The following is a 22,455-nucleotide window of genomic DNA, read 5'->3' as shown; positions in this document are numbered from 1 at the left end:
TTATAGAGCTCCTACAAAAATCTAAAAATAACGTAGCAGGATTTCACTGATGCATCACTGATCACTGGGCTATGAGCCTTGTTGCCATCTGCCCCCCCCCCCCAGTGAATAAATTAGAAACAGGAGTCATGTCGAAGTCTTCTTTGTTATTTTTACACTTTGGTGTCACCTAAAGTCACAGGTCATCTCATGGGTGGCAGAACACTTTTGTGGGCCTGCTTCCCCACAGCAAGAACACACCCAGTCTGAGTCCAGTATCAATCCACTTTATACCACACTAAAGTGCAGTATTACTCTTTTCTTCACGCAAACGCAAACTAAGGCTATTATAAATGTAAGATCCAACTGCACAAAATAATTGAAAAAAAGAAAAGCCACAACACGATCCTGATGTTGATTAATGTTTTTTGTGTGATAAGACTAAAAACCACCAAACCATTTAGTTCGATGCCTCAGGGCTCCTCTGTATTTCAGTTGAAATCTGTTCTCAGAATGTTTGAGTTTAATCAAGCTGGAGGCTGCACGTGTTGATAATTACAATGAGCTCACATACCTTTCTGAGAATGGCCATGACACTGCTGCATTAATTACATTAGCTCAGCTCATTTGTTTGCAATTTAATTTCACCTTAAAAGGGAATCTAACAAAAAACAGTGAATTATCTGAGCTTCAGCCCTGCTGTGAACGTTTGAGGAACGTGACAAATGAGTCAGAGAAAATCCTTTGATTCCGAAGTTTTAATGCCATGAATTGTCAGGGGTGCGATTTGGTACCTGCTGGGGGAGTGGGATTGTGTGTTTTGTTGTTTTAAATTGTTATTTACTCCATCTTGAGTCATCGGAGTGTAATCGGAGAACAAATTATCTTTTGAATTTTACACGGATGTTTATGAGTATATCACTTCACAATAGAATATATAATGACATGTGGTATCACTCATAATTCAATAGATGGATAGCTGTGAGACTTTAATAACTGCAAAGTGAATTAAAAGTTAAAAAAGGAAGGATGAATGCTTTTAAACTGTCTGGGGACCAAAGTTTCCACAATAAATTACCATAATCCACGACTACAATTGATCACATGCACATTAGGCGGCTGAGGAGTAACACAAGACACGTGAGCTTATAAAAATGGTCCAGTTTTGTGTTTTACCACATAAATCACAGACACCCCCACTCTCCGCTCTCTTTTTTGTTTAAAGAAAGCTTTCAGTTAAGCTCTATAGCAACCAAGTGCCACCTAGTGGCAGAACTTTGTACTTTTATAGAGCCTGTACAGAATGTACTGGAGGAATCATGTGTAACTCACATGTACAGCATGTACATCTGTGCCATATATAACTTGACAGGAGCAAGCAGACACACGTGTACTTGTGTTAAATTACAAGAAGAGTCACGTTGATCTTTTCCTTTTCTTTTAAACTTCGTACTAAGATATACAATTGTCATTTTCAACCCTTGTAACTGTCATCCCCAAAATATTTATTTAATATTATATTTTTAACACATTTTTTTCAAGGGTTCATATGTCAAAGGCACACAAGCTGCTGGAATTACTGTATTATTAAAATGTTTTGAATAAGTTATATTTTGATTAAAAAAAAAAACATAGCAATTGTCACACTTCCTGTTGAGACTGGGGTTTATATAATTCCAACATTTCAAATGATTCAATACATTATACAGCTTGTGAAAGACAGTTTAGATTGCCAGTAGCGCTACACAGAAGAAAAGAAGCAGGAAAATCCTCCATTTTCAGTAATAAATAAATGACCTGACATATTTTAAATAGAAAATACAAATATTTAAAATAATTTACAGCAAGAACAAGTGCTGCTTACTAAAAATGGTTCCCATGAATAAGACTTTAAAGTCACAATCACATGTATTACGCATGTATGGTGATAGACTACGATGATTTAGAGATGTTCAGATCTACTCAAGTGTTGCAACTGATTATCATCAGAGTTCCTCTGAAGGTTGCATATTCAATTCAGACACTTCTTCTTTATCTTCTATGGACTCTGAACCCCCCACAGCTTCTTCTGGTACGTCTTCTTCTAAAGACTCATCCATAACATCTCCTGTTATTGTGTCTTCTGCTTCCTCCTCAGTGTCCTCCTGCTCTTCATCCTGTTCTCCAATATCCTCTTCCACTTTGTCTTCTTCCTCTCCAACATCAGCATCAACTCCTGGCTCCATTAGGTGATCTTCTTCCATCGCATTTTCTGCATCAACGTCTTCAATGTTTTCCCGTTCAGTCTGGTCCTGGACATCCTCTGGTGCTTCCTGCTCTGCGTCATTGTGTGAGGTCGGAGAGTTCAGGTCCTCCTCATATGCCTTGTGTTTGATCAGCCAAGAGGGTCCATCTGCCAGCTAACATAGTCAGATTAGTCACTCATTATCTGTACTGATATGAAACACAATACCCTATCTTCATTGTTAATGTAGCAGACTTACCTGAGACTGGAAAGTCTGCAGTTGAGCCAAAACGCTGCTGTGCAGGTTCTGTGAAGTGAAAAATTGCTCATCGAGAGACATCCGGACTAAACTCAGCATCTCCTCTAAAGCCTGGGCACGCATGACCTGCCGTGCTTCAACAATCTCCCTATAAGCACAGAGGAAATTCAGAGAAATGTGAGTAATTTTGAGAGGAAAAATAAAAAAATATTCATGGAAATAGACAGAAATCAAATGAAACGTACTTCATTTTAGCCATTTCCCGATTGTGTGCCTGAAGTGCAAAACTGTGAAGATACAGCAAATCTTTCAGATCATTCAGCTCCGAGGCGTGTCCCTCTACCTGTGCATTCAGAGCATCTACTGATGCAACCTGTTCGACAATCTGCGAACATGAACTGGCCAGCCCATCCACGGTCTCGAACAGTGTGGCGCTGGAGCTCAGTGCAGAAGCTACTCTTTCCTTCATGATCTCCAGATCCTCGCTTGTGTTCTTGAAAGTACCCCGGAGAATTGTGACAGACAAAGTGGCCTGTTTTATTTCATCCCACTGAGTGTTCATCTCCGTCTGGAGTGCGCCGAGCTGCGAGAACAGGTCCGAGTTCTTAACCTTTTCTGATGTGGCCAAGGCGGCCTCGGCTTTCTCCTGCGCCTGTTGTTGAGACTCCTCGAGTGCGAAAATCCTTTCCTCCACAGACAGGTCAGCCTGTGTGAGGACAATAGTTATCAGTTATGATAGAAACATATTTTTGTTTGTGCCATGATGAAATACACAAAGTTAAAATTGGAACTTTCCAAAAACGCAATATAGTTTGTATGTTCTTTCTGTGCCTGGTAGGTGCACGAATGGGTGAGGAGGCATAGGATGCCTGTCCAACATTGTAAGACTTAATACGCCATCCAAATGTATGACCAATAGATAGTCGGCTTCAGCTTTTGCATTCTTTGTCAACATGGGAGTAGCACATGCCTGCACGTGTTTAGAGGTCATCAGTACCGGCAGTTATGACTCCCCTGACTTTAAGCACGCTTAAAAAGTGACAAGCAGTAACTCACCAGTTCGTCCGGCTCCCTGTCCATTGCACTCTGGAAGTTTATGACCCTTTGCTGCATTGTAGTGAAAGACTCCGACAGGTGGTTGATACTTTGTTGCTGCTGCACACAGAACCAGCCCATAATAGAGGCTCCGACTGTGAGGGTAATGACACACAGCAGAGCTGGAGACACACTGAAGGTTGTTCTTCTCTTAGACTTCACTGCAGGGCTGTCCAGCAGCACAGAGGCGTCCTCCGGCTGTGGCTTCTTGGTCTTGCGTTTGGCCATGCTGCAGGGGAGAGGTGCGTCTGTGGAGAGGATTCAGCAAAGTGGCCTCTCTTCTGCATCTGCCAGGGTATCAGGTTGTCTATTCTACAGAACCCCCCCCCGTCCAAGTCATTCATTGGACCCCCATAATACTCAGAGCGTGCACAGGGTGAGGGGTGTGACAAGTTATGCAACTGCAGTGGCTGAGAGGCTATCAAATTCACAATGTCAGGGTAATAGCACAGCTTGAAGACAAATATATTAGATATAAAATATCCCACTACACAAATGCAAAGTGAACCATTAACTGTTCAGAGAGGTCACAATCAGCTGTTATGTTTGTGGCCGATTGCATTATTGCAAACATGGCCTTGATATTATCCCACAGATTCTCTGCAGCATTTGCCAACCCACCATTCCTATACAATAATTAAGAACATTGAGATGTGCTCATATTTGAAACCAAATTCATATCACTTTCTCCTCCAATCAACCTTATTATGGAGACTGAAAACAGTAGAGTTAAAACTACAGGCAGAAATGTGCAACTTTTAACCCCAAAAGCAGTAATTTCAACCCATCACCTACATATTGTGTATTTTTCTGTGTGATACTTCACATAGTTAAATCTTCCTTATTCACACCCCACTCATGAACTGAGTCAGAGGACTTGCAGGTTTGAGCTGTTTTGTCATTTTTCTAACCTGAACATTTCTTGGTTTATCACAGCCACCGTATATCGATCAGTGAAGCGGTGTGAAACAAATGATGCTTCACAGTAGTTGCGGCAGGCAGTCATTTAATGTCAATAGCTTCTTTCTGTCCTGTGGCAGTAACTGAGGCAGTAATCACTCATCCAGCTACTTCAACAGTGGTCTGCGACAAATCTGCAACTCATCTCTCCACTTCCTCACACATTTCTGAGGGTCTTTGACATACTGCTGCTAAGTGATCTGATGTTGAAATTGAAAAAAAAAAAGGATAAAATCATTTGTGTGTAATTTAGAGGACAAGGACCACAGTTCACAAATGTATGTCTTATTGATTTATTGCAAGCGGCCAATAATAATGAAACTTTCTTAGCAACAATGTGTTTTCAAGTCACTGTCATGCAGAATGCTCCTGGTGATCTATCAAGAAAAAAAAAGCCAATACAGCATGCAAAACGTGACGTGCAACTTCTGCTATCCAAAGAAATTTCTTTCTTTCTTTCTTTCTTTCTTTCTTTCTTTCTTTCTTTCTTTCTTTCTTTCTTTCTTTCTTTCTTTCTTTCTTTCTTTCTTTCTTTCTTTCTTTCTTTCTTTCTTTCTTTCTTTCTTTCTTTCTTTCTTTGTCTCACTCTTACATTGGGTAGCAACACATTCAAACCTTAGTAAATATCAATGATGTAAAGTCCTCATGCAAATGCAAAATAGATTTTTCCCAGTTTTTATATTAAGTCCATGAGTTAATTGTTTGCCATTTCTTTACTTAGTTTCAATAAGAGAGTTTTTGAGTACTATAAAATCAAATTTCCCTCATTATCACCTCCTGTCCGATGATGTCAACTTAAATATTAAACTTAAATGAAAACAAACACAAAGAAATGATAAAACATGGTTTTCATATTTCTTTTTTTGTATTTGTCATATATCGTATTTTGATGATTGAAACACATAGGCTACATCTCTTAGGTGCTTTGACATAGTTGGGTATTTCAATGCATCAGTGTTAATTGTTTTGATTAATTACTTGGATTTCCTTTGTTACGTATTAACTCTCCTGTGTCGTCTCAGCCACGTCAGTAAAAGTCTGGAGAATACACAAGGGGGCGCTCGCACGCCGGTCATGGTTGGTTGTGTCACCTTGTGTGCAGATAGAGCAAGAGAGAGCCTGGATCATTAGGATGATCCTTCGCACGTGTGTGGCTTTGGCAGTCTGATGAAGAGAGGAGGTGCCAAACTGTGTCAGACGTCAATAGTAGGACATTTGTTTCTGGTGTTTTATGGCAAAAGCGTAAAAAAAACGAGTTATTCATGGTGATGCAATTTAATTTTGAAGCTTGGGTTTTAGTTTGAGCTGCATGTTTTAGGCTTAAATTGCACACATTCAAAACAGACACGGTGTTCAGATTGTAAGTTATTCTTAACATCTTTGAATTATGTTGGTTAAAACGAGCATTAGTTTATTTTTGATTTAAGAGTCTGGGTTGGTGGAGGAAATAAACATTGCAATGTTTATTTCAGTCCGTGAAAAATGAGTTGGAAAATTCTTGGTTAAACTGCTTAAACTATAGTGAAATTGATTTGTTTAAACAATTTTTTTTAAGGCGTTAAAAGCAGAATGATTGGTTTTACTAATGTTTTGTATCTTTTCATTCAAGGTTTTCAGCTTAACAGAACACTCCACATTTGTCAACAAAATAATGAGTGGAGTTGTCCAGCTTCCTGTTACCATCCTTGCTGATTTGAGTGTAAGTGGGCATTGAAAACAAAATACACAAAGAGTATTAAGTGGAGTAAATCAAAATGCACATAATTTGCTTCTAAATATTGTGATTGATTGAACATGTTGAATCTCCATGTTTCGGCTTCTGTTCCGCTCTTCATTTCTCTGCACAACAAAAACAAACGCACTGCATTATTCTCAGGATTGTGCACAAAACCGCAATAATCTGGTTCATACCTTTGATATTCAGTGTCATTGAGGACTCTGCGGTTCCTAGTTTGTTCTCTATGACCACTTTGTATTCGCCATCGTCTTTGACCCCCGCCCTCAGTACCAGCAGCGAGCACACGCCACAGACGTTTGTGATGTGGTAGTTGGTGTTTGTGTTGAGGCTCACGTTGTTGCGGTACCACGTCACACGGGGAGCCGGGTCCCCCTTCACCGCACAGCTCATGTGGCACTCGTAGCCCTCGGGAGACGTGCGCTTTTTCAGGGGAACGATAAACGATGGAGCTGATTCAAAGTTGAGGGACTTGGCCTCCGGGATGTCGACCTTGAACATTTCTGAAACGGAGAAAAATGTTGGTGTTTCATAGGAAAGTATAATTTGGCCAGCATGTGTATCTTCAAGAAGTCCCTGCTCAGACATGGGAAGCCTTAAGGAGACGTGATATTTCATTTCCTTAGTGGATCTACATCAGCACAGCAGTGAGCCGATGAATTATGAATGAACACAATCAAATAATATTGTTGTTTTTGAATGAAATGCTACATTCCCTGAAGAAAGTTAAGAAGTGCTTGATTTGAATGGATCAAGTATTCTAACTATTCGTCAACTTGTGGAAAGTTGCTGAAACAAAAAGTCATGAATATTATTTTCCGACAGGGTACCTGAAAGTATATTTTGTCATCTTTCCTTGAGTAACTAGTCACAAACCTTTTTCCTTTTTAGTTCCAAACACTGGGGCCTGAGAAGGTGGCGAGAGGCCCATATCATTTTTAGCAAACACCCTGAAGTTATACTCCCATCCAGGCAAAACATTGACAACTGTGAAGGTATTGTTAAAGAGGTTGTCTGCCACCGTTCTCCAGGTGCGTTTGAAGGAGTCTCTTTTGGATACCATGTAGTGCAGCCTGTCATCCCTCCTCTCATCTGGAGACGGTGTCCAGCTCAAAGTCACTGTCCCTGGGATTTTCTGATCCAGCTCCACTGGACCTGGAGGCTTGGGATCATCTGGAGGCAGATTTAAACATTTCAATTACCTCGGCTTCAAAAGGGTGGTTTCATTAATAAGCACATTTATTCTTGGTATGTGTTAGACTTTGAGGATGTTTTTTTCCTCCATTCTAATGCAAAAGGCAGAGTTTAAAAAAATAAAATAAAGCAACCATGAATTTGCAAAGGTTTTTCAATAAAATGGGTACCATTTTAGCCCGTATGTATTCTGATATCAAAATTGGGGATTTATATTTAAACTTTTTAAACTTGAAGGCCATTTATGTGCCATTTAAAAACCAAAAGCTCATTAGTTACAAAGAAAAGGGACTACTTGGACACTTGGCAGCAGTATTTTGACTTTCTTATTGCTATCCAAAATGTTGAGGTTTTCTACCAGTATTTGAAGATATTTCAATAGACAATATATTTGCTTTACAGTTCTTTGCACATGTTCAATACCATTCACCTGTAACTCTGATTTCTATGTTGAAGCTCTCCTGGCCAATGATGTTCTTCACAGTAATGGTGTACACGCCACTGTCCGAGCGCTCAGATGTGGGGATCAACAGCTGAGAACCTTTATCAGAGTTGGTGATGGTTACATGTTTGGCCAATGGAGTATTATCCTTCAACCAATAAATGTCCGGTATGGGAGAGGCCTGTAGATGAGGAGAAACATGTTTATTTATGTTCTCAAAAACACCAAAGTTGCTTAGAAGTGCAAAAAAAAAAAAAAAAAATCCCGTAGGAGTCAATGGAATCCACTTTACCTCAAAGTTAATGTTGAGACGAACCGTGTTTCCAGCTTTCACCACCATAAATGTCTTCATGTTTCGGTCTTTAAATTTTGGCCTGACTGTGGGTGTAATATTTAGATAAAATAGTTAGATTTTCACATGCGCATTGAGTTAAACCAATTTAGGAAATCTCTTGTTTTATAGTCATGTCTCTAAACTGTTGTAACTATTTTGCAGTCTTGGCACACTCTTCTGTCACCACTGTGACTTAAACTCAATTCTCTTCAGTGGCGCTGCAAGTAAACCCAGTTGTAACATGACCAAAAAGATAAATCCACACGCAGACAACCTGTCTCAGTGACGTGCATGAAACTCATTTTTACCAACAATAAAGAATCAGTTTGCCTCGTGGAGCAATTTTCCGTTGTCATACTCTCCGTTTAAATTGCTATGCTCGGTTGAATGGTGCATTTGAGCTGTTGTAGCACCTTTTGTGTCTTAAGTCTTCACAACAACCCCCCATAACTTCAATATCTATCGGTAGTGTGAGTAAAATGGTCGAACAACTGATCTGCAACTGGTGCAGCTTTACAGCTTTGGGGCTGTTTAAATGCAAAACCATTGAAACAAAATCACTACCCTTTTCTCCCCTTTTTAATTGAGTGTCATTAAGCTTTAACAAACAAAACTTCTTACCAGGAGGAGGCATGGCAATGAGGTAATTGTCGAATCCCTGAGGCTCTCCATCACCTCCATAATTGGTGGCAATTACTCTCACCCAGTATGTTGCCATTGCCTTCAGGCCGAGCACGTTGTAGGATGTCAGAGTAATTGGGATGGCATTACATCGGGTCCATTCAAGGTTTTCTATTGGTCTGATCTCCACATAGTACCCCTGGGCTTCATCCTCTACTCCTTTCACTTCCTTTGGTTTTGTCCAAGCCAGTGAAAATGTAGTGTAATTAGAGGATGCTAATTTCAAGTCTCTAACTTTGCCAGGGGGCTCTGAAATGACCAAGAAAAAAAAAAGAATATGACTTCAGATTTATTTCTTTAAAAAGACATGGTTTACTTTGAAAAATAACTTTCTCGCGAGTGTTGGAGAAATGTAAAAGCACTGTATGTCTGCCTCACTCATTGGATCTCTTGCGATAACTGTGTCGCAGGGAATACTGGGATCTCCTGGGCCTGACAGGTTTATGGCAGATACTCGAAATTCATATGCTGCTCCCTCGAAAACGTCTTTCACTGCATACTTTGTATCTGTTGAGAGGGCAAGAAGTCAGTATGAATGTTAACAGAGGCACAGCAGCCTTTCATTCATGTTTTTGTAGTTTGTTAGACACCTGTAATAGGCCCGTTTTGGTTAACAAGACCCCAGTAATTAGTGCCTTTCTTGTTCTTCTCCAGATTGTATCCTATTATTTTGGTTCCTCCAGTGTCAGCTGGAGGAGACCATGACAGGTTGATGCAGTCTTTGAAGGCACTGACCACTTTAGGGGCTGCTGGGGCTCCAGGATAACCTGTGTGAGAAATAGAATATTGAAAACTGAAACGATGCATGTACAACTGCAGTATGTGATGATATACAAGAACTATCTAGAAAGCAGTACAACATTTGGCAAATAGAATATACAAGACTGTAGTAGTCAGAAATGCGTATATTTTTATTGTATTTGCATTACAGCAAACTTTAATGCAGAACAATATAAAACGTAACTTTTCAGTACGCTATTTAAAACTTTTTCCTAATTCGGCTTGTTTTTGTTACTTATTCAGACATATAATAGTGTACTTGGGTTTTTGACAGGTGGGGAGAAAATAATGCTATACAATATTGCTGTTTTGAAGCTGAAGGGTCACTGCTTGTATGCTTATAATTCCGGCTGTAAACTTCTAAAAAAAAAAAAAAAAAAAAGACTCTAACTCTCTCAAATAATTAAGTTATAATAATCATCAGTTCAAAACAACAAGACTTACGTAATACTCCTGCTGCAATGTCTTCTGTCTGCAGGTAATCACTAACGCCTTCTGCATTCTTGGCTCTGATCCGGTAGCAGTATCTCCTTCCAGGGTCCACATCTGAATCTCTGTAACTTGGGTTGCTGCCGGCGATCTCACCGAGGTTTGTCCATTTATTTCTCCCCACTTGTTGCCGTTCTATGATGTAGTTTGTGACCGGGCAGCCGCCACTGTCTTTTGGCGGTTTCCACTTGAATTCGACAGACGTCACAGCACTTTCCACAACCTCCGCCGGGCCCTGTGGGGGTGTTGGTTTGTCTTAAAAGTAAAAAAAATAAATAATTTAAATTAGGTAATAAAATAATGTATATGTGTAACATATAACAGGCAAAGTCTCAGTTAACTCAATAACTCACCCAGTACAATGAGTTTTGAAATTGCTTCCATGGTCCCAAATTCATTTTTGATTTTGATTTTCACCTCTCCACAATCTTTTCTCTGGCACTTTTTGAGGTGTAGTTTGCTTCCAGTGTCTGACATTTCGATCTTTACATTGAGGCCGGGGAGAAGCTCGTCGTCGTCCTTGTACCACTGGATGGTCATTGGTGACCCACCAGAGAAAGGCAGCTTCCAATCTGCATTTTCACCCGCCTTAACAATGACTGGCTTTGTGAAATCCCCAAGAGCCTTGGCGTCAAATTCTGGCGGGTCTGTCACATCAAAGGGAAAAAGAAGTTGCTTCAAAAACACTTAAAAAATACCCAAACTGTATATTCACCTTTGGATTCGAGAAAGTCGTACATGGTATTCTGACCTTGAATTTGCAGTGTTGCTTCTGATTTACGCCCTTCAGCTTCGAAACGGTAAACAGCCCCATCTTCTTTTTTACAGGGATCAATTATCAACCTGTGACAAGCTCCATCTTTTATGATTGTTACACCATCTCCATCTGCGAGCTTGTCAAAAACATGCACCGAAATCTCAATCGTGCTGGAGTATGTAATTTTGTAGTTGTTTTACACACAGTAATGACTGACTCACCAGTTTGCCGTCTTTATACCAGCGTCCAACTGATGCGTCACTGCTTAGTTTGCAGGACAGTTCTGCTCGTTCACCAACATTAGCAAGTGTATCTGACAGCCCACTGACAAACTGGACTCCTCGAACTGCGTAAGAAAATGTTGAAATGGTACAAATTGCCTTGCCATGTAAAAATACCAAATTTATTCAAAAATCACATATTTTAACTTGATAGAATCAAGAGCAAAGAAAGGAAACATGAATACAAGGAACATTAAATGAAGATGTTTTTCTTATCAAATTTAATATAAAAGGATGCATTGACAGCAAGTGGTCTTGTGTTCATTATTCGTCTTTTTTCTAATGGTTAGCTTCCAGACTCGGAATATATTTACCATGATACTACCAATGATTTAGGTTTACGACAATACATAGAACTCATCCATTTACTGTGTATATTAAACAGTTTTCTTCTCGGGGTCCTGACTTCAGAATAATCTTGAATTGTTTGAAATATTTGTATTCAAGTGCCAAATGGCATAAAGTCAGACTTTTTGTCACATTTTTGCTACACTTTCAAGAAAAGATGTATTATTCTTGAACTGCACTGACGTGCACATTGTTTATTAGCATGATTAGTATTTTCTTTATAAGCACATCGAGCTTTCTTTTTACTGTTGTAACCAACCTCGTTTGTAGCCACACTTTTCAGGAATCAGCTCTGACACACTTGCTGTAATACACATGGCCATATAGCTAAATAATCATTCAGTCCCCACACAATGCTACAGGGATTTTTTTTACCTATAACCGTATCGGGAACCAGAGGGCCATTTCGCCTCCTTTTCTTATCATCGCCGTTGTTCCTCTCGTTATCTTCTCCGTCTCCCTGAAGGTTCACATCCTTGCCATCTCCATCACCCTTGCCTCCGTCAGATCTATCACCGCTTCCATCTCCTCCGTCCCCCAGTGCAGATTTAGCTGCTGCATCGGCAGCGTCCCTTTCCGCCTGCAGTCGTTTGGCTGCTTCCAAATCTTCCTTCTCTTTTTGTAATTTAGACAAATTATTATCGTCACCGGTTCCTTTGCGACGATTTGGATCAGCTGAATCATAGTGAATAAACAATAGTAAGAAGGAAAATAAATTAAAGGATATACCATTACATAAGACGTTTGTTATATCAAGACTGGTCGTGTTTGATTTATGAATGTAGAATTCAAAACATATATCAGTAGAAAAGAGAAAATATATCTCACCTTCCACTACAAGTGAGGCACTGCTTGAAGCAATGCCAGCAATTGCATGATAAGTTCCCTTATCTGTCATTTCACAACTTTTTATCGTTAATGTGTGAGTCAGTTTGTCCTCTGAGACGGCGATCTCATATTTGCCTCCATGTTGAAGCGCTGAGTCATCTTTTGACCATGAGATTCTTTGGAGAGGCGTTGACAAAACACACTGGAAAACGGCATCTTCACTTTCCACAACCTTTGCATTCTTGATCTTGGCCGTGAACTCCACATCAGGCACTGAAAGAGAAGAAAATCCTTGCCATTCTGCTTTGATTTGCGTTGTTTGTGCTGAACTTCTCTTTTACCTTGAAAGTCCGTAGAAAGAATGTTTGCGTCTTCAACGTCAAGCTGGTAAAATCCCGCATCTTCTGGCTGAGGATCTGTGATCCTGAAAACATACTTTGTTCCTGTTTTCTTGAGGCTGTGTTTTGAATTTTCATCATCACCATAAGGCAGAAATGTTCCATCCTTGTGAGGAAAAAAAAAAAATCATCATCATTAGTTGTAATTTAAGTGATGGTCTCTTCAAACACATTCAAACATACCTTATACAAGTTAACCGCACTGTTTGGATCCGTTAGTTTCATGTCAACACTAAATTCGGCTCTTCCATTTGGTTTCACTTCAATTTGCTTCACATTGTCCACCTTCTCGACAACCTAAAAAGAAAAAAATATAAAGTTGGGCGCATCTGTCTGCAACTATCATGCAGCTGAAAATGCACATCATTATATGCGTCTGGTCAAACACCACTGACATTTTGCTTGAAAAAATTAATGTTCAGTATTCACGATTCCTCTGTACCTTGGCCTGTTCCTCCTCTCTTTCTTTTTTCATCTGATTCAATCGCTTCAGCATCCAGCGAAAGTCAGTAACACCAAAGTCCAAACAGATTCTTTCATAATCTTTCTTTGGTGCAGTGAGAAGTAGTTCCCAGAGTTTGGGATCAATTTCTCCCTCTTTCCTTGGTGGGAGTTGTTTTTTTCTGGTGACAACTACACTAAAAAGGTAAGAACACAATGTTGGGGGGGATGGGGGAAATAAAGAAGTGTATTTTGGATAACCCCTTGCTGTACCTTCGACTTACGTTTTCTTTAGCATTGCCCTGAAGTCCTGCGGTGCTTGTCCATTATCTGGGAGGGGGAAAAAAAGAAAACCAAATGAAATATGTTTATGACTGCATGCATTATTTGGTCTGAGAATCATAATTTACCACTTGTTTTAAAAACTATGCAGACGTCTTCATTTTTTTTGTTACTGCTGATCTTCAAGAAAACAACTTAATGGAAAAAAAAGTCTATCAAATCCAAGAAAGAGCCAAATAAGTTTGTTGCCTCACTAAATTTCTTACCTCTCTGATTTTTCTTCAAACCAGCTGAAAGATGTGAAACATAGAAATGATGAATACATAATGCACACAGTCTTAATATATTAATGCAAATAAAACTAACTGCTGTTTAGGCAATTCAGCAAACCTTGAAGAACCTTGAGTAAGACTGTGCAAACAGCATGTCCATACTCATTGGTGACTGTGCACTTGTAGGTGTCGGCTTCTTCAAGTTTTGTATTGAGGACCTAATAACGCAAAAATGCCATAAGATTACATTTGCAGTGCAAAGCATTTGATTCTGGCCCCCATATATAATGTAATGCTATTAGTACATTGTAATGAACAGTGATTTATGAACCAACTCAGGATTAACCAGAAACGTTATCATTTTGTCATCACCAACATCATTTTACTTATATTTATACGCATGTTAGATCATTAATGTTGTCTTTCATTCTAAAGCAATGTCTTAATTTCTGTGTTTTTACAACCATTTATTTCATAGTAAAGATTTTCATAGTCACACTATGAAACAGAAAAGCAAACAAACGGTATGTGTGGACTTAATACTTGACAAATAACCTGGCTGTTTATTGATTTAGTCCTCTCAGATTCTGTTCAATACAGATTGTTAGGAGCCAAGCAGAGTTGGTGGTTAGAAATGATTAACTTGTTGTTAGAAATCCTGTCTTTTGAGTCTTTTCTTTTGTAATTTTTTTTCCTCACCTCAAGGATGTGCTCCTGAGTTCGCTCATTGTATCTGCTCGCATACTTCTTCGGGTCATCAACATCACCTTTAGTACGCCCCCATGTGACTGTGGGTGCTGGATCTCCACTAACCATTGCTTTCAAAAGAGCCTTTTTCCCTGAAAGAAAAGAGAACACGTCAAGAACCACACGACCCTGAAACTGTGTTCGTCAGTGATTTGCTGTTTCTTGATTTATTGCATGTGTGCGTATCTGTACCCTCTTGAACAGTCACCGCCAGAGGTTTACGAGTGAAATCAGGCGTTGTTTTTCCCAAAGGCACTTGTTCAACAGTCTGAGTCACCATAACTCCGGGAACCCTTGAACTTTTCTTTATAGCCACTGTAAAGACCACACAGACACATATGATGAGATGAGAAGGGTCAGGCTGTCGATGCAAACGTCGATGGGAAACTTTCAAATATGGTTTTGTGTGTCATCACACTGTACAGCTTTAAAAACAATGCCAACACTACTGACTTCCATGATGTTGCGTTTTAACTCTCGATTTCCAGAAGAGGGCACCATTTCCCTTCTTTTTGTTAATCATTACAGCTGCTAAAGACCTTCAATTTCTTCAATACAACTGATCAAGTTATATACCAGTTAATGCAAGTTTATTCATTCACTGATCACGCTGAAAGAGATTTGTGCAATTTGTTTATTTCAAAAGAGGTATTTTCATGATTATTTTAAATTAATTGTAACCTTTCATAAAATAGACAAGGCTTTCCATCAAAGATTAATCTGAATTAATAGAATAGCTATAGATACAGATGTTAAAAAAAAACCAAACACAAATAGTTATTGTGGCCTGGAAGGGCTCTTAAACTGAGGTTGGGGAAAAAACAAAACAAAAAAACCCCTCAGAACTCTTAGTTTTTCCAGTACATTTGCGAGGCAGTTAACAGTGTATGCCAGTGAAAGCAACAATGGAGAGATGTGACACATTTTTCACCTCCGGTCTCCAGCAGTTCAGATGCAGCATGAGTCAGAACACAGCACCAAGTTCACCCAACAGCTGTTGAAATCACAAACTCCAACCCACCATCTGTTACCCTCTTTTTTGTGTGTGTCTGAGCATCATACCTCATAATGACTCAGAGCTGCTTCAGTCACCCAGGGCCTGTACGTTTTGTTTGTCTTGACTCCTGCCTATTGTGAATTGGTCAAACAACTAATTATCATACAAGTGTGCGTGGAGAATCAAATGTGCTCCATAATAATTGCAGCATGCTACACTTAGAATTTGGTCTGGGTTCCTTATTCTTTTGCCACATTTAATTAAGTAGGTCCTGAAACACAATCCACAAATATTGTCGGAGCTGGATACGCCTCTTGCTATTTGCTGTTATATGCAGGCTCTTGTCAAATACGGACTAATTCTGTTAAAGTTTTAGAATGAAATACATTGAGATTTGTTTAGGTGATTTTTCCTCATCTTTACAGATTTATTGCGCAAACATATTGAAAACTGTCAATTGAGGGTGTGTAGTTTATTACAATGTGCCATCGCTTAATTTTGACACAACAGGGCAACTTATACCACTTTCCATGCAGTTATACAAAATCATTTGAGTGACCGAATCAGCTGTTCATTCGTACGTATATACAATTTAATGGGTATCTTATAATTAATTGATAAATTCATTTCACACTTCGTCTGTGTCATTTAAGATTACTAAAAAGCGTCATTGTCCCTCATCAGCTTTACTCCAGTTTGGGGGAACTTGTTGAATATTCATGGGTTGTGTCATCTCTCGAGGGCTTTCTTTATGTTCTTATATCATCAAAATGCAGGCAGGAGTCTCGTAACCTTGTTCCTTGCGCATTGATTCACACATAATCCAAGACTGGTGGGATGGAAGTCAGTTGTTTCCCCTCTGCATACTAATTGCCCTTGGAAGAACTGTAGGGTTTGGACTGCAGAAACACCTTCGGTAAGAATTTTGTTGGCTGCGCAAGGCAGATATGCTTGTCACAAAGCACTCCAAGCCTCTCCCTATGTCTGTAGGATGAGTGTGAATGGCTTTCAAACACTCTGCAGTTGGTTCTCAGTGTGTTTCCCAGCAGTGGAAAATAAATGGTGCACTTCTTCGTGGTTATATACTGTACATCTTTGGAATCGTTTTCTCTATCACAGTAATAAGGACATACTCCCCCCCCCCCCCCCCCCTTTTTTTTTGTTTTTACATAAAATAAAATAAAAACATTTATCAAATTATTGCCTGCTTACTTTCACACTCGGATTCTGCTTCTTTATAAAAGTGAAAAACTGCCAAGGCATTTTCAACTTGATTAACAATATACAAAACTGCTACTTGGCCAAGTAAGAATTGTAACATCTTGGACTCTTTATTTTAGTTCGAGTCCCTTCAGAAATTCTTGGGTTCCTTGTGCACATTGTTTCTACAAAGGTAATCTCAAATTACATGGTCCTCTCATTGATTTAAACACTGAATAAATCAAAAGCCTTCTAACATTCATATGCAGACTCCCCACTGTGGGAGTCTGAATGCATTCAGAGTTAGTTCAGAGGAATGGTGTTCCTGTTAGCTTTATCAATCCTTTAGATGTGTCTGAAAATGTGTTGGCATATGTCTGAAGCAAATGGGGGGTAAAAAAAATGGCCTGACTTTAGGAAAAGTGCCAGAATTCTGTTCATAATGGGTCCAAACATGCAAAACTATTAAGGCAGCATCAAAGCATGAAAATCATTGTATTGTATATTTAATTGAACATGTTTTTTGTATTTTTTTTGGGTATTTTTCTCAAGTTTTAAGTTGTCTAAGCACAATAGGGTCCAACTAATTGTGACAGAAAATAAAAGTTTGGAAGCATTATGAACCATTAAAGTTGGCCATTCAACCAAACTTTGTAACCAGGCAAGCAGGGTCATGGAGACGATCAGGAAGGTGATACTCATAATCCAGCATTTAATTTTTTTTTTTTTTCTTTCTCAGCAGATCTCATCAGCACTCATTAATCTACCATATTAGAAACCAGTCTAAGTAAAAACTAAACTACTATACGCTTGGTATTTGTCAGAATGCCCTCAGAACCTGCAGGATTAAAATGAATTTAAAAAACTCTTGTTCCTATTCCGAGGTAGAACTTTCATTTAGGAACAATTGTTGAACTGCTGGCCCTTTTCTTCATTTAGCTCATCAACCTGAAGCATTTGATTGCCTGTTGGTGACAAAGACAGACAGACTGGTCAGAGTTGAAAGGAGGTTGAATGCAGCTAAATACGGAGCGGTCCCTGAAGAAAACCTGCTCTGCTTCACCTGTCAGCATAGCAGTGAACCAAAACACTTAGCCAAGACAATGCTGGAGTGGCTTCAGGGCATATTCCTGTCTGTCCTCACACGGACCAGCCAAAGCCCCAATATGAACCCCACAGACCATCCGTGAGAAGAGGGCAGTTCACAAGTACGATACATTCAGTCTGCAGAAACTTGACGGGATCTGCCAGGAAGAATGAGATAAACTTCCTGAATTCAGGTGTGTAAAGCCCAAAGAGACTTGCTGGAGAAAGTATTGTGTAGAAACACTGCAGCTCCTACAAAAAGGGATTTCTTTAAAATATGACTTCAAGCGTGGGGGAGCTGTACATAATATGCTGCATACAATGGCAAAAAAAAACCCAACTTGTCATTATGCATTATCAAGCACAATTGTTTAATAACCAAATAACCAATATTAGTTTGAGCAAAAAAAAACATTTAACAATAACAAAATGTAATACCAGTATCAACTGATCCCACTTAAATCACAGAGGCAATACTTGGAAAAATTACTTCTCGTATTTCCTCACTTACCTGGGGCTTTCGGGTCCACGTTTCTGTTTGGCTTCATTTCAGCGTTCGATCATTGAGTGTCCAATCAGATCGAGAGGGTGACCATAGAAGGGGTGTGTTTATGAGATCTGCAGAACATGGAGAACATGCTGACATTTACAGGCCTCGTTGTTGTTGTTGTTGTTGTGGCATGGTCATGGGCAACAGTCACCATTTGTTTACTTTGGTAAGGCCCTGTTTACATGATATCGTTTTCCAAGTTAAACCGGAAAGCTTTCGTTGTGTTTTGTGGGTCTGTTCATATGACGGCAGTTCTCAGAACCCCTGAACTTTTTGAAAAGCAGCTCCGAAGGTGGAAGTTGAGTAGTTGTCAGTTAGATGGACAATAGCAACGTCAGCCTTCAGACTGTCATATTCTCCTGGGACTTGGTAGTTTACATTTGAGAGCCGTTTGTAACAGCAATCCACTTTTGCATCCGTCTGTGTACTCACCATTGTGAATGTTTACAGTGTATTGTTCTGCAATGTACAGCACCCACAAGTGACCCAACGTTATCACATCGTTTACAGCATTTTTGCCATTTTCGTGTAAACGGGCATCATTTTCTAAATGCTGCAGCGTAAACATGAAACTTTTCTGAAATGAAAATGAAAAAAATTATACACTTTCATTTGAAACATTGTTGGTATTTTTCAATCCCAGTTCCTAGACCATCTTTCTTTTGCCTCCTGGCGTAGGCTACTGATGCACCGGATGCATCAGTCAACAAATTGCGGCGTGGAAAGCAGGACATGCATGTGATACGTATATGAAAGTGCCTTGCATGGCCCCATGAATGGAAGGTTTCACTTGGATAAAGTTTGGGATAGAAGCATGAATTAGAGCATAGCTCTTTTGGAATTTTTGCAATATAAAAAAAAGTGGCACACCACCGACACATTTTTTTGTCAGTGCTGCCTCAGTACTAAAGATGTCCATACAAATGTTAATGGCATTCCTTGTGTTGTAACAAAATAAGTTGGAACTGGAAATGGCTGCTTGTTTTATCAAACTTGGGATGAAATTGTGATCAACTGTGATAAATTACAAGGCCTCAAATTTGATTTTTAAAAACGCTAATTATGACACCACTAATAATAATATAATAATAATAATATTAAGAAGAAGTTATTTTGTCAGTTAATCAAGTAACTTGACAAGTTGCTTGTTGTCAATTGTTAGTGGTCAAAGTTTATATAATCAACAGATTCATTTTGAGAAGCTCAAACTAATAATGGTTGAACACTTAAAAATAAGACCTGGTTGATTTAACTATTATTTGTAATTAACCAATCATTTATTTACTGGAATAATATTAATGTAACACACTTGAGTGACAACAGCACAGTGTCGTATGACTCAACATCATGAACTGCAGTGGTCATGAGAACCTGCAACGCCGAGGACACAAAGTCATGGGCCAGAAATGGCTGAGAAACGCTGCCTTATATCCTGTATCATCTACGATGCCATATGACATCAGCTCGTCAAAAGGAGGGATTCCTTGGCCACTGCGTGACTCGTGCAGCCAGTTGGAGCCATGCTGGGACGCAGTAAATGAGGAATGTGAAATCCCACCGAGTGGTTCATTCCTCCCAGCGGAGTCATCTGGCTGTGCCAGCAACTTAACTACTACAGGGTCCAAACATAGAAAAGGGGCAGAGTGTCTTTACGTCTAACTGTTAAGGCGATGCACATATCTGTAAATCTCTGTTTAAGCTACTAAGTCTTAAAAATTGTGTTTTGCACGGTGACTCTCATTGTAAGTCCAGTTTCTAACTGTGAACACAAAACCAAGATGACCTCTGAAATCGAACTGATCATCCGTATGGCTTGTGTCTTTGTTTTTGAGTTGGAAAGTAAAAACTGTAAACAACGTGCACATAAGATAAACAGCAATTCGGTGTTCTTGAGCTATCTGAATACTGAGTTTCATCTTCAGCAATGAACGGATGTTTTAACTTTGACTCTTATGCACAAGTACTCCTAGATGACAGTGACTAAAAGATAGGTAGTATAGAAATGATTTCTTGAACTGAACGGAAAGAAATGAAGCTCTTTGTCATATGGGCCTTAGTTTTTAAGACCATAAGTGGAACAGTAAAGATGTGAAAAGGACATCTGTCCTTCAACTTTTATAACTCATGTAGAAAAAAAAAGGATTTGGGCTTTGATGTGTGGCACATCATGTAGAGAAAAGTGATCATCGGGCCCTGCTCAGTCCTTTGTTAGTCATGGGAAATCAGTATTTGGGAATGTCACATTCTTTATGTCTGTAAAATCCTATCTCAGAAGATCCATTCATGATTTTTTAGAATATTTTTATATATTTAGAAATGTATTACCATTCCACCAAAAAAATTCCATTTCATGGACATCACACCTTCACTTGTGTCTGAATATGTAGTATTTTATGCCCACTGTCTTAATTGTCTTTCTTCTTATGGTTAGGATTAAATCGAGTCATCCTCTCTTTTTGTCAGTTGCTTGATTTCCACTGCAGCAGCATATAAATTCAATGCACCTATACTATTGTCTTATACTTAAAAATCTACTCACTCATCTATAAAAAAACATTTATTTTAAAGTAGTTTATGAAGTGACTATTGCGCCAACATGACCCGTAATTAATGTCAAGATCTGCTCTGTTTTCAAGACTTTCCTCTCAATGTGCCTCTCCCCTGTCTCCTCTGGTATTTGGGTATTTTAGCAGTCGCCTCAGCTTACTCTGGTTGTCAAAACAATCCCACATGAAAGTTTCAGTTGCACAAGACAATGAAATGTAATTTGAATATTCCTCCAATAGTATTTATTTTTTTTAGTACTTACATTCAGTTTTTGTCCTCTGTGTTCGCCGCCTGCGCTCTCCGCTCTAGCCGATATTTCAAAAGTGACACGCCTTTTTGTTCGGTGATAAAAGTTTGGCGAGCATCAGAATCCTTACATGGATAGTTGGTAAAAACCCATCTTACAGCAGCTGTAAACAGGTGAGGTCCCTCTTACGTATCCCTATGAAAGCGATCACTTCGCAGGGTGACTGGAAATACATTATGACTGTTCATTCAATCTGGTTCCTGTCATAAGGAGTCAACCGTTTTCTGCCATTTATGTTGAGAATAGAAAAACCATATCAGCGCTGTCGCGTAAGAGCACTATTTATATTCTATTAAATTCAGATCAACATGTCATGGTTTCCTGCATACTGTCATTAACGACAATCACAGTGTAGTTGGATATTGCTTAACATTTATTGAGACTTTGTGATTTATGGATTCACAATGCACATGAACTACAATTTCCCCTCACGCAACAGGCAAACCATCCAGGCAAAAGCTTTCGAGTGGCAGATTGACAAGGTTTCTTGTAATGTGATCACACCACTATGAACTTTATTGGGCAGTGAACATTAATTTGAGACAATTTATTTGGTAAAACAATCTCCAATTTATGTGAATGAAGCGTCTGCTCCAATTAACCCCTCTTATGTATTAACAGAAATTCTCGCAGCATGTCTGTGGCATTTGTTGGGTCACACTAGAGCTCCCATGGCATTATAAAAAGGAGGCTTGCTCTTGGTTGCAGTTGTGGTGCGCCGGACACAGTGTACCAAGTGGGGTTTTCATGTTCGCATTGTCAGAGGTTAAATAAGCATGACACATCCCGACAATTTGAAGCGTCACCTCGACCTTGTAAAAGAGACTTTGACTTTCTACAAGAAAAGACTGATGACATGAGTGGAGATAAACACAAATATCAACTCTGACCTTGCATAGAAACTAAGGTAAGCACTCCTATTTAATGAATGCAGACAAACAGCCAGAATGGAGCAATACTGCTGCATTTATCATAAGGTCCAAGAACATGTAACACGTGCATGCCTATCTTGGCTGAGTTGATTAGTAAACAATAATTTTGGCTGTTTCATGATGGATGATGGACACTTAATATTTGCCCTGTCGGGCACCGGATAATCTTTAATATACATATTATGTTTAAATGCATGTTTGACTTGGAACTTTACGTGCAACCGGTTGGACAGACTAAAGGTGTACTGTCAAGTTTTGTACCCAAAGATATTCTTATGGAGCATTTAGTGTAGAGATTAGGTAGATAATT

The 22,455-nt window shown here is 39.2% G+C and overlaps 2 protein-coding genes across 3 annotated transcripts; both read right to left on the bottom strand.

The window, feature by feature from the left end:
* Positions 1 to 1,838: 1,838 nt before the first annotated feature.
* LOC308129752 (uncharacterized protein) lies at positions 1,839 to 2,596 on the bottom strand. The gene is made up of 2 exons (XM_080495800.1): positions 2,463 to 2,596; positions 1,839 to 2,378 (listed from the first exon to the last, which is right to left on the bottom strand). The coding sequence occupies exons 1-2, from the start codon at positions 2,583 to 2,585 to the stop codon at positions 1,965 to 1,967; spliced, it is 537 nt and encodes a 178-aa protein (XP_080351926.1). The 5' UTR covers positions 2,586 to 2,596; the 3' UTR covers positions 1,839 to 1,964.
* A 2,480-nt stretch (positions 2,597 to 5,076) lies between these two features.
* On the bottom strand, positions 5,077 to 21,292 carry LOC308129216 (immunoglobulin-like and fibronectin type III domain-containing protein 1). Of its 2 annotated transcripts, XM_080495056.1 has the most exons (24): positions 21,169 to 21,292; positions 18,321 to 18,427; positions 14,719 to 14,841; positions 14,479 to 14,618; positions 13,898 to 13,997; positions 13,774 to 13,797; positions 13,510 to 13,555; positions 13,227 to 13,422; positions 12,968 to 13,081; positions 12,728 to 12,890; positions 12,387 to 12,659; positions 11,934 to 12,233; positions 11,151 to 11,275; positions 10,924 to 11,065; positions 10,526 to 10,819; positions 10,128 to 10,427; positions 9,494 to 9,670; positions 9,282 to 9,410; positions 8,844 to 9,152; positions 8,181 to 8,266; positions 7,877 to 8,069; positions 7,129 to 7,425; positions 6,429 to 6,755; positions 5,077 to 6,356 (listed from the first exon to the last, which is right to left on the bottom strand). In XM_080495056.1, exons 2-24 carry the CDS (start codon positions 18,355 to 18,357, stop codon positions 6,349 to 6,351), a joined length of 3,903 nt encoding a protein of 1,300 aa, XP_080351182.1. In that variant the 5' UTR covers positions 18,358 to 18,427; positions 21,169 to 21,292; the 3' UTR covers positions 5,077 to 6,348. The 2 variants fall into 2 exon arrangements, with proteins under 2 accessions (XP_080351182.1, XP_080351183.1); XM_080495057.1 differs by lacking the exon at positions 21,169 to 21,292 and having other exon boundaries at positions 18,321 to 18,454.
* Positions 21,293 to 22,455: the final 1,163 nt, after the last annotated feature.

Source organism: Blennius ocellaris, assembly GCF_963422515.1.
Source record: "Blennius ocellaris genome assembly, chromosome: 4".
NCBI classification, from domain to species: Eukaryota; Metazoa; Chordata; class Actinopteri; order Blenniiformes; family Blenniidae; genus Blennius; species Blennius ocellaris.
Note: the sequence above shows the minus strand (reverse complement) of the source record. Positions and strands in the feature narration are given on the sequence as shown.

Excerpts from the sequence above, each read along its gene's own strand:
- LOC308129752 (XM_080495800.1), bottom strand. The coding sequence starts at position 2,585 with ATGCGTGCCCAGGCTTTAGAGGAGATGCTGAGTTTAGTCCGGATGTCT. Across the intron at positions 2,379-2,462 it reads TGCAGACTTTCCAGTCTCAG|CTGGCAGATGGACCCTCTTG; the intron begins GTAAGTCTGCTA and ends TGACTATGTTAG.
- LOC308129216 (XM_080495056.1), bottom strand. The coding sequence starts at position 18,357 with ATGAAGCCAAACAGAAACGTGGACCCGAAAGCCCCAG. Across the intron at positions 13,556-13,773 it reads TTTGAAGAAAAATCAGAGAG|ATAATGGACAAGCACCGCAG; the intron begins GTAAGAAATTTA and ends TCCCCCTCCCAG. Across the intron at positions 9,153-9,281 it reads TATCGCAAGAGATCCAATGA|AGCCCCCTGGCAAAGTTAGA; the intron begins GTGAGGCAGACA and ends TGGTCATTTCAG.